General features: G+C 42.3%; 1 protein-coding gene across 5 annotated transcripts in view; it reads right to left on the minus strand.

The window, feature by feature from the left end:
- PRMT2 (protein arginine methyltransferase 2) overlaps window positions 1-12161 on the minus strand; it is a 51061-nt gene that overhangs the window by 19530 nt on the left and 19370 nt on the right. For all 5 annotated transcript variants that reach the window (XM_053564809.1, XM_053564807.1, XM_053564805.1 and 2 more), the window contains one exon: window positions 4341-4516. In XM_053564809.1, coding sequence (XP_053420784.1) covers window positions 4341-4516 — 176 coding nt within the window. The remainder of the gene's footprint in view (window positions 1-4340; window positions 4517-12161) is intronic.

The raw sequence follows: 12161 nt of genomic DNA on the forward strand, positions 1-12161 counted from the left end.
GGAAATGGACCAATACCTGGAAACACATCACCTTCCTAGACTCAAACAGGAAGAATTAGAAACCTTGAATAGACCTATATTAACCACTGAAATAGCATCAACAATACGAAGTCTCCCAAAAAAGAAAAGTCCAGGACCAGATGGCTTCACATCCGAATTCTATCAAACATTTCAAGAGGAACTAGTACCTATATTATACAACGTTTTCCAAAGCATAGAAAAAGAAGGAATACTTTCCAACACATTCTATGAAGCAAATATCACCCCGATCCCCAAACCAGGAAAGGATCCACCAAAGAAAGAAAATTATAGACCAATATCATTAATGAATATTGATGCAAAAATAGTCAATAAGATCTTAACAAACAGAATTCAACAACACATCAAAAAAATTATACACCATGATCAAGTTGGTTTTATTCCAGGGTTACAGGGTTGGTTCAACATATGCAAATCTATAAATATAATACATCACATCAATAAAATAAAAAGCAAAGACCATATGATTCTCTCAATTGATGCAGAAAAAGCCTTTGATAATATTCAGTATCCTTTCATGATCAGAATTCTTAAGAAAATAGGCATAGAAGGGACATTTCTTAAACTAATAGAGGCCACTACAGCAAACCCACAGCCAATATCATATTTAATGGTGTAAAATTGAAAACATTTCCACTCAGATCAGGAACAAGACAAGGATGCCCACCATCTCCACTGCTATTCAACACAGTAATGGAAGTCTTAGCCTTCGCAATCAGGCAAGAGAAGGTGATCAAGGGTATCCAAATAGGGTCAGAAGAGATCAAACTCTCACTCTTCACAGATGATATGATCCTGTAGCTGGAAAATCCCAGGGACTCAACTTCAAAACTCTTAGAAGTGATCAAGGAATACAGCAGTATCTCAGGATACAAAATCAATATTTACAAGCCAGTAGCTTTTATATATGCCAGCAAAAGTCAAGCTGAAAAAACAATCAAGGACTCTATTCCTTTTACAATAGTGCCAAAGAAGATGAAATATCTGGGAATTTACCTAACAAAGGATGTGAAAGATCTCTGTAAGGAGAACTATGAATCTCTGAGAAAAGAAATAGCTGAAGATGTTAACAAATGGAGAAATATACCATGCTCGTGGCTGGGAAGAATCAACATTGTTAAAATGTCCATACTACCCAAAGCAATTTATAAATTTAATGCAATCCCTATTAAAGCACCATTGTCATACTTTAAAGAACTTGAAAAAATAGTACTTCATTTTATATGGAATTAGAAAAAACCTCGAATACCAAATACATTACTCAGAAATAAGAACAAATCAGGAGGTATCATGTTATCAGACTTCAGGCTATACTAAAAATCTATAGTGATCAATACAGCATGGTACTGGCACAAAAAGAGAGTGGTTGATTTATGGAACAGAATAGAGAACCAGGAGATGAACCCAGCTACTTATCATCATTTGATCTTTGACAAGTCTATCAAAAATATTCAGTGGGGGAAAGACTCCCTATTTAACAAATGGTGCTGGGTGACCTGGATGGCAACCTGTAGAAGACTGAAATTGGACCTGCACCTTTCACCATTAACAAAAATTGATTCACACTGGATAAAATATTTAAACTTAAGACATGAAACTATAAAAATACTAGAAGAGCGTGCAGGGAAAACACTTGAAGAAATTGGCCTGGGAGAATATTTTATGAGGAGGACCCCCAGGGCAATTGAAGCAACACCAAAAATACCTTACTGGGATCTGATCAAACTAAAAAGCTTTTGCATAGCCAAGAGAACAGTAAGTAAAGCTAACAGACAACCTTCAGAATGGGAGAAGATTTTTGCAGGTTATGCTTCTGACAAAGGTCTGATAACTAGAATCTACAGAGAACTCAAACTAATCAATAATAATAAAAGAATAAATAACCCTATTTTTATGTGGGCAAGAGACTTGAACAGAAACTTCTCTGATGAAGATAGGCACATGGCCTACAAATACATGAAAAAATGCTCTTCATCCTTAATCATCAGAGAAATGCAAATCAAAACCACTTTGAGATATCATCTAACTCCAGTAAGATTAGCCCACATCACAAAATCCCAAAACTACAGATACTGGCGTGGATGCAGAGAGAAGGGAAATGCTTCTACACTGCTGGTGGGAATGCAAGCCATTATGACCTTTTTGGAAAGAAGTTTGGAGAATACTCAAGGAACTAAAAGTAGACCTACCGTTCGATCCTGCAATTCCTCTACTAGGCATATACCCAGATGATCAAAAATTATTTTACAACAAAGACATTTGCACCAGAATGTTTACTGCAGCCCAATTCGTAATAGCCAAGACATGGAAACGGCCCAAGTGCCCATTGACCCAGGAATGGATTAACAAATAGTGGTATATGTACACCATGGAATACTATGCAGCCATAAAAAAAGGTTGGAGACTTCACATCTTCTGTGTTTACCTGGATGGAGCTGGAACACATACTTCTTAGTAAAGTATCTCAAGAATGGAAAAAAAAAGTATCCAATGTACTCAATACTACTAAGAAATCATTATATAACCACTTACACACTCATATGAATGACAAAACATAACTATAGTCCAGAAAGTAGAAGGGAAGAGGAGAGGGGAGGGGAAGGGGGATATGGGAGGAGGGAGGGCATTTGTGGGGCCTCACCTAATGTGCATGATGCAATGGTACATTTCAAAGCTATTAAGAAACGAGTATAATTGTGATGGATGTGTTACTTAGTTCAGTGTAAGCATTTCACATTGAAGCAGTACCCTGAACCCCATAAATGTATCGATGTACAAAGTTATGATTTAATACAAAACAATTTAAAAAAAGAATTTGATGTATTCTCTCCCAAAGACATATTCTCATATATTTACTGATTTATGCAAAATAGGAAACATTCTGTAAAAATTGTTTGTCCTGACAGTTTTACTATCTCTTAAACACCTTCTAGTATCATTACATATTCCTAAAAACCCATGGTTTAAAAAAACAAAACAAAACACGGTTTCTTTAATAGCTGTACAGTCCTCTGTCAGATGGACACACAGCAATTTAACCATGTTCTTATGCGCAGCCACTTGTGTCCAGTGTTTCTCACATGCATGAACACACTGTTGACACGCAATCCTAGAGGGGCAGTCTCAGTGGAAGGCCCTGCAGTGACTGGGAGGCACGCAGGCCTCTGATGCTCCAGCCCACGCTCCACAGCTCAGGCAGTCACAGCATAAGCCAAAGGCACCTCCACTGGTGCCAAGAAGCACAGATTTTAACTTAATCTTTCCTCATCTGTTGGGCAAAATAGCATTTGTTTTAATTTGCATTTTAACTATTAACAACTTTTCAAGTACTTATTAGTAATTTTATTTCTTTTTTATGATTTGCTTGCTCAAGTGATTTGGTTATAAATTTTCATTTGGATATTAATCCTTTTCTAACTGATTCTAAGATCTGTCTGCAAATGACTTTCCTTAATTAGTTACTTCCTTCTAGAATTGTGTTTTTGCAGATTTCTGGCACATAGACTTTGTCAAAAAAAAAATTTTTTTTGATTCATTCGTTCAATTGATATTGTCAAATACCATAAGCTCAAGCCCAGTGCTGACCTCTCCACTTGAGTAGGTCTGGCACACCCCACAGACACCTGCAATCAACAGGAGATGCTGATGCTGTAACTCAACACTCTAGAATCCACACAGAATTAAATTTTAACATATGAGGTAAGAGGAGAAAATAACCTTTTCTAAAGTAACTAATCAAGTGTCCCAGAATAATAGGACACTCTGCCCTTCCTGCCCTCATACCATGTGGCACTTCCATTCTTGGATACAGGGGTTGCTGTCCCATGAGTCCCATTTTAATTCTCATCACATCTGTTAGTATCAAGGCACCAAAAGCAACATGCAAAGTTCTCAGGCAGGTACTGAGTTCAGATGAGCTTCACCCAGGTTTACAAGGAGGCTGTTACTCTGTGGCATAAGCACCTATAACTTCCGGGTGGAGCTTTCTCCACGGGCTACCCCAACCCCGCACACCTCCTCTAGCAGCAGGCATTGGCTTAATGCAGACACACCAGGCAGGGGCAGCCCAAGAAATGGTGGGAACCTCAGCAGGGCCCGAGGTCACAAGCGGGGGTGGGGGGGGGGGCGCAAGGACAGTTTTCCCAAAACAAGGGTGACTGTGTCTCCACAGAGAGTACCCCCCTCCAACTGAGGCTCATGGAAGGCAAAGGCAGCATGTGTATATAGTCTCCCAGCACCCAGCAAGCACCACCTGTCCAGCACCCACCCTGAGACACTATGGCCCTGCTATGTATACCTACTTCAGCGCGCTGAGGTTGAACTCGTAGGCATTGTCCCAAAAGAGCACCTTGCTGTGGTAATCCTTGTCAGCGCTGCAGGGCACAAGGTGCAGTGCAGCTGTGGTCGGCCAGATGACCCCGTCCTCCTTCAGCCAGGCATCCCGGGCATACAAGATGGACTCAATCATGAACTCGAACTGCATGAGGAGAGATACAGAGGGGATGCACCATTGAGGCCCTGCATTTGGAACATTCTGGACAAGAGTATCACAGGGCCAGCTCCAAGAATGTTCCCGGGCAGGTCAGCCTACTACAGATTTATTCACTCATTCACCCCAGTCATCATGGGGGGTCATGGATGCATCTGCAGCATTTCCCATCAAGGGCTAGACCAGGGCTACAGAGAAGACTTTACTCTTGTCCTACCTCAGCTATTCAGGAGTCAGCAACTGCCAGGCTGCCCCCCACCATGGGTTGCAGGCCCCTAACGTAAATAAAACTGGCTCAGTTTGGGGAATTGTCAGAACGCTTACAACCCCTTAAGCTGACTAAAATCACTACTTAAAAACCTGCAAACCACACAGGTATGCCTTGACCATCTGCACCACCGGCTCATGCCCCTCTAGCTGAGTGCTTAGAGCCAGGATCCTGCCTGAGGATTAGGAGGGCACAAGGAAGGTGAGGCCCAGGCCATCAGGGCACCTGCACTTCATCCTGCAGCTGTTAAGAAACAACGGCTTCTCGTGAATAATCTCAAGCAGGGCTTATGATCTGAGTAGTAGATCTTAAGTATGAAAAATTTATACTACTCAGAAAAACATAAAAATAAAAATCACAAGTAAACCAAACACTCAGAAGGACCCTTTTTTTTTTTTTTTTTTTTTGTAGAGACAGAGTCTCACTTTATGGCCCTCGGTAGAGTGCTGTGGCCTCACACAGCTCACAGCAACCTCCAACTCCTGGGCTTAAGGCAATTCTCTTGCCTCAGCCTCCCGAGTAGCTGGGACTACAGGCACCCGCCACAACGCCCGGCTATTTTTTGGTTGCAGTTTGGCCGGGGCCGGGTTTGAACCCACCACCCTCGGTATATGGGGCCAGCGCCCTACCGACTGAGCCATAGGCACCGCCCAGAAGGACCCATTTTTATCACTCTTTGGTTTATCTTCAAGCATTTTTCTGCACTTGCACACAAACATACACACATACAAAAATACATACACATAACGTTTTATCTTTTTAAGACATCATACAGTAAAATCAGCCTTTTCGGTGTACCATCCATGAACTTCAGCACTGTGCACAGATCTGTAACCATGGCCAGGACATAGTGCCACCACTGAGACATGGCCCTCACCCTTCTCATCCACTAGCCTCTGGAAATCAGGCACCTGGTCTCCATCCCTACGCTTCTGTCTTTTTGAGAATGTCTTGTAAATGGGATCATATAGTCATAACCTAAAAACCGTTCCAGGCGATGTCTCTGGGGTCACCCATGGAGCTGCCTGTTCCAATGGCTCCATCCTCCTCACAGCTCAGTAGTGCTTCCCTGTGTGGACACACCAGGGAGGATTATCCTGATGAAGGATGCTTAGGTTGTTTCCAGTTTTTCGGCAATTATAAATAGAGGCAATATAATCATTTACATGCAGGCTTTTGTGTGAAGATAGCCTGCCTTTTTGCAAGGTGAACACCTGATAGTGGGACCGGTGGTCATGTGGGAGTGAGCAAGCAACTCTGTGAGAAACCTTGGACTGTATTCCACGTGCCCATCAGCCATCCTCCCCAGCATGTGGTACTGTCAGAATTTCTTTTTTAATTTTAGCCATATTTTAATAGGTGTCAGTGATAGCTCAAGGTGACTTTCATATGCATTTCCCTGGTGGTTAGTAATGCTGAACATTTCTTGCTGACCTTGCTGTCCACACGTCCACTCTGGTGAACAGTCTAAACAAGGTTTTGCTCATTTTTCAATTGGCTTGTTGACTCCTTGCTGAGTTTTCAGAGTTCTTTGTACGCTCAGGATGCATATTGGATATGTTATTTGCAAGACTTTCTACAATTAGCTTGTCTTTTCATTCTCTTAAAACTGTCCTTTGCAGAGTAGCCATTTTTACTTTTGATGAAATCCAATTTATCTTTTTCTTTACTTCTAAGCATTTCTTATTTTTTAGAGCTACTGTAAATGGTATTATTTAATTTCAGTTTCCAATTGTACAGTGCTAGGATATAAAAATGTGACTTTTGTATGATGACCTTATACTCTGTGATCTTGTTAAATTCACTTATTAGTTTTAGGAAATTTTCATGTAGATTCCTTTGGATTTTCTACATAGTTGATCAGGTTATCTGGCAACAAGGATGGTTTCCTTTCTTTGTTTCAATCTACTTTTTCTTCTTCTCTTTTTTGTACCGTTTAGGCACTCTGGGAAAGTGAAAGTGGGTGTCCTAACTTGTCCCCACTCCCTGATATCAGCTGTAGGTTTCTGTAGATGTCCTGTATCCGTTTATGTTTCCTTCCATTCCTAGTTTGTTGAGAACTGTATTATAAACTGATGTTGAATTTTGTATTAATTTAGTCATTATTTTTCTTCTTCAAATGAAGAAGAAAAATGGTAGATAAGGTAGATTACATTGATTGATTTTGAAATATTGAACCAGCCTTGATTTTTGTTGTTGCATGCTATTACTCCTTTTATATATTGCTGGATTAAATTTGCTAACTTTTTTTTCTCTCAGGAGCATGTTTATTGTGTTTTCAGATGATACGTGAGGTGTGCTCTGAGCTACAAGAGGCAAAAGGAAATCCTGTCATTACCAACTGACAAAGGTAAAACACTTTTCACAACAGCATTTACCACATTCAGAAACAGATCTGGGTTTAATACAAATGACATAATTCCTAGTCATCTACAGCAACTTTTATAACTTCATACAGATAATGAATTACTGACTCAGCGCCTGTAGCACAGTGGTTACGGCACCAGCCACATACACCAAAGTTGGCAGGTTCAAACCCAGCCTGGGCCTGCTAAACAACAACGACAAAAACAACAACAACAACAACAACAACAACAACAACAAAAAATAGCCAGGCATTGTGGCGGGTGCCTGTAGTCCCAGCTGCTTGGGAGGCTGAGGCAGGAGAATTGTTTAAGCCCAAGAGTTTGAGGTTGCTGTGAGCTGTGATACCACACCACACACACCAAGGGCAACATAGTAAGACTGTCTCAAAAATAATAATAATAATATATGAAAAATAAAGATAATGAATTAGGCTAAAATGCACTAATATTTGGCAAACTTTAGGACCAATATCCTTAGTTCATCACAAAAGCAAGACTTGCAAGGTATTTTAAACATAACTAATCTACAGCTGCAAAGTTCTGTACTCAGTAGCATTTACATTTCCAGGAAGTCTCTCATACTTCACAGGATAAAAGCAGAGGGTAGAATCAGTATAACGTACAGAGGTCTGACATCACTATGTGCTTATGTTGGCAGTGCTGTACAAAAAGCTCAGCAAGGTTGCATAACCTAGGTGTATCAGTGTCTCACAGCTGTGTTTGTGTCAACATGTGGCAGTGTCTCGCAGTTGTATGTTTTTGTGTGCCATTGCAAGAATGTCGGAGCTTGGATTAGAGCAACAAACATTCTTAAATTTCTTGTTAAACTTGGCAAAAGTGGAAGTAAAATCAGAGACATGTTATTCCAAGTTTATGAAGATAATTCCATGAAGAAAAATGGCAGTATACAAATGGATGAAATGTTTTTTTTCTGAAGGGAGAGAAAGTGTCACTGATGAAAAGAGATCAGGGTGGCCAGTAACAAACAGTACAAATGAAAACATTACAAAAGTTCATCAAATTGTGTATCAAAATCATTGGCTGGCTAAGAAGAATAGCATACCAAGTAAACATTGACAGAGAAACAGGAAAATCTTAACTGAAAACTTTGGCCAACAACTCATGGCTCTTGTATCACGACAATGCACCAGCGCACACAGCACTATGAGGGAATCTTTAGCCAATAAAAAAATAACTGTACTGGAACACCCTCCCTACTCACCTGGTCTGGCCCCCAAGAACTTTTAAAGGAAATATTGAAAGAAAGACATTTTTTTTAATTTTTTGAGACAGAGACTCAAGCTACTGCCCTGGATAGAGTGCCGTGGCATCACGGCTGACAGCAACCTCAAACTTCTGGATTTAAGTGATTCTCTTGCCTCAGCCTCCTGAGCAGCCAGGACTACAGGCACCCGCCACAACACCCAGCTATTTTTTGGTTATAGTTGTCATTGTTGTTTGGCAGGCCCAGGCTGGATTCGAACCTGCTAGCTCTGGTGTATGTGGCTGGCGCCTTAGCCACTTGAGCTACAGGCACTACCAAAAGGAAGACATTTTTATGACGTTCAGGACATCAAGGGTAATATGACATCTTTAATGGCCACTCCAGAAAAAGAGCTGTGAAGGGTAGACTTGGTGCTGACATTGGTGCATAGCTTCCCAAGGGGAGTACTTCAAAGGTGACCATGGTGATATTCAGCAATGAGGCACATTGTCAGACCTCATGCACAGAAGCCGGATGGTAAAGGCCAGCATGAGTGGCAGCACCATGAGAAGATGCCTCTGCGCCTCACACTGCACACACATCACGTGAACTGTGCTGCACGCTGCCAGGTCCACTGCCCAGCTGTTCTGCATGTTCTGCTCTGCTGCTTGCACATGGGGTGCTATGCTCCTGACCTGAGGAATTGTCAGAAGGGATAAGCTTTGAAACAGTCAAAGCAGCACCAGTTGTCTTTAAAGCTGTTCAGACAGAGGACTCCCTGACTGCTCATGTTGTAGTGATATATTCTGGTGCAGAAAGTAAGCTTTGGTGCTTAAATGGGTAATCTGATAAAAATGCAACATCCAGAAAAAACACACCACCTTAAAACATAGAACCTGGGGGCCAAGCACAGCCGATCTCCACTCATGACAGTACCTCTGTCAGGCCCAGCACTGCAGCTCAGCAGAGTCTGAGTTCCTTTAGCACCAGCGGACAGCCTTGCAATGGTTTTGCTGGAGTTTGGGTGGGTTACGGTAAAGGTTTTTGTTCTTCTTGTTCTTTAGGCTCCGGAGCAACTGGGTCTCATGGGGTGTGTCTGATGTGCCACTGAATGTGCTGGGGGTCTCAGCATCAGACCATCATCATTGCTGGACATCTCGGTGAAGTTGTCTCTTGGGAATCTCAGCCACCCATCTGTCCCATGGGCACAGTGGCAGGGAGGGAGAGAGGAAAAAACCCTTCCTGGGGAAATATAGGCAGTTGGTGGGGGAGCTCAGGAGGCTCTTGTAAGGGAATGCAGGGCAGGTTGCGTGGTGCTAGGAGGCTCGGTGCTGGGCAGGCAAGACTGCAAGCTCCTGGGAGCTGAGGGGACATGGCCTCCTGCTGCTACCCCTAAATTTGCTAATATTTTCTTGAGGGTTTTTACATTTATGCTCATGACAGTTATATGTCTGTAGTTTTCATATCATACACTACTTTGGTTTTGATATTGGAGCAATGCTGCCCTTGTATAACAAGCTGAGCAGTACTCCCTCCACTTCTATTTTCTGAAAGTACCTGCTTAGAATTGGAGTTATTAATATTCTTCTTTAAATGTTGGTAGAATTCACCAGTGAAATCATTCAGGTCTAGAGGCTGAATTTCAGAAGGCTTTTAATTAGTTTAAATATGAATTCAGTATCTTTATTAGTTATTGGACCATCCAGGCTAAATATTTCATCTTAGGTAAACTGTGATAATTGGACCAATTCCTTTCACCTAAGTTTTTGACCTTATGTACACAGAGTTAACAACCAAATGGGGGAAATGATAAACTCAAGCTTGGCTCAGGGTACAGTTGTCCTTCAATGTCCATGGGGGATGGTTCTAGGACCCTCAGAAACCATATTCTTGGGTGTTCAAATCTGCTGTATAAAATGCTGGGGAGGGGGGTTGTTTGTTTTTTTGAGACAACATCTCAAGCTGTCGCCTTGGGCAGAATGCTGTGGCATAACTCACAGCAACCTCTAACTCGGGCTAAAGTGATTCTCTTGTCTCGGTTTTTCCATTTTTAGTAGAGACAGGGTGTCGCTTTTGCTCAGGCTGGTCTCCAACTCATGAACTCAAGCAATCCACCTGCCTCGGCCTCTCTGAGTGCTAGGATTACAGGCGTGAGCCACCACACCCACCCCTAAAATGGTGTTTTTTGTATATAACCTGTGCACAACCTTCTCATTCTTTAAATCATCTCTAAATTACTTATAATTGCTAATACAATGTAAATGCTATATAAATAGTTATTATACTATATAGTTTTTTTATTTACATTAATTTTGGTCATATTGTTTTCTTCTGCATATTTTTTTTTTTTTTGTAGAGGTAGAGTCTCACTGTACCACCCTCGGGTAGAGTGCCGTGGCGTCACACGGCTCACAGCAACCTCTAACTCTTGGGCTTACGTGATTCTCTTGCCTCAGCCTCCCGAGCAGCTGGGACTACAGGCGCCCGCCACAACGCCCGGCTATTTTTTTTGTTGTGGTTGTTGTTGTTGTTGTTGTTGCAGTTTGGCCAGGGCTGGGCTCGAACCCTCCACCTTCGGCATATGGGGCCGGCGCCCTACTCACTGAGCCACAGGCGCCGCCTCTTCCGCATATTTTTAATCCACAATTGGTCAAATCTGCAGATGTGGAACCCACAGATATGAAGGGCTGATCTTCTTCTGTTCTTCTTCCTCACTGTACCTGCCACTGTCTATTTCTCAGAGCCCTCAGGGAGCTTCTCCTTGCCAGGATCTACAGCTGCACTCAAGGCTGACTAGGGGTGAAACTGGGTTGTTGCTGTGTATAATTTTAGACAATAAAATTAGAATCATACTGTATACACTCTTTGTGCTTTTTGTAAAATCAGCAACGTCACCAACTTTGTCTCAAGATTGTTAAAAATCTTTCTAAAAAATATTTTTAACATAAATTTCTGTACAAATCTATTACTTCCTTAGGATAATCCTGTTTAAGAGTTTTTGGCCTGCCTGGTGCCCTGGTTCATACCTGTAATCCTAGCACTCTGGAAGGCTGAGGCAGAAGGATCACCTGAGCTCAGGACTTGGACACCAGCCTGAGCAAGAGTGAGATCCTATCTCTACTAAAAATAGAAAAATTAGCCGGGTGTTGTGGTGTGCGTCTATAGTCCCAGCTACCTGGGAAACTGAGGCAAGAGAAATGCTTAAGCCCAAGAATTTGAACTTGCTGTGAGCTAAGATGCCATGGCACTCTACCCAGAATGACAGTGAGACTCAGTATAAAAAAATATATTAAAAAAGAGTTTTGGGCGGCGCCTGTGGCTCAGTGAGTAGGGCGCCCGCCCCATATGCCGAGGGTGGCGGGTTCAAACCCAGCCCCGGCCAAACTGCAACAACAAAAAAAAATAGCCGGGCGTTGTGACAGGCGCCTGTAGTCCCAGCTACTCGGGAGGCTGAGGCAGGAGAATCGCCTAAGCCCAGGAGTTGGAGGTTGCTGTGAGCTGTGTGACGCCACGGCACTCTACCGAGGGCCATAAAGTGAGACTCCGTCTCTACAAAAAAAAAAAAAGAGTTTTGAGCGCTTCAGTCTCTCAATTCTGCTGTGTAGTCTCAGGGCTGCTGGCACTTCCCTGCTCGCAGGCCAACATGGCCTCAGGAGTGCAAGGTGCTGATAGAACATGTCATTTTACACAACATGAAAGTTCAGAAATGCTCAGAAAGGACAGAGGCTATCATTTTCTGTCTCCGTTTAGACAAAAAGTACATCACTGCAGAAGAAGGTAAGGGATCTTGGTTGG

This window comes from Nycticebus coucang, chromosome 16 (genome assembly GCF_027406575.1).
Source record: "Nycticebus coucang isolate mNycCou1 chromosome 16, mNycCou1.pri, whole genome shotgun sequence".
Taxonomy (NCBI): Eukaryota; Metazoa; Chordata; class Mammalia; order Primates; family Lorisidae; genus Nycticebus; species Nycticebus coucang.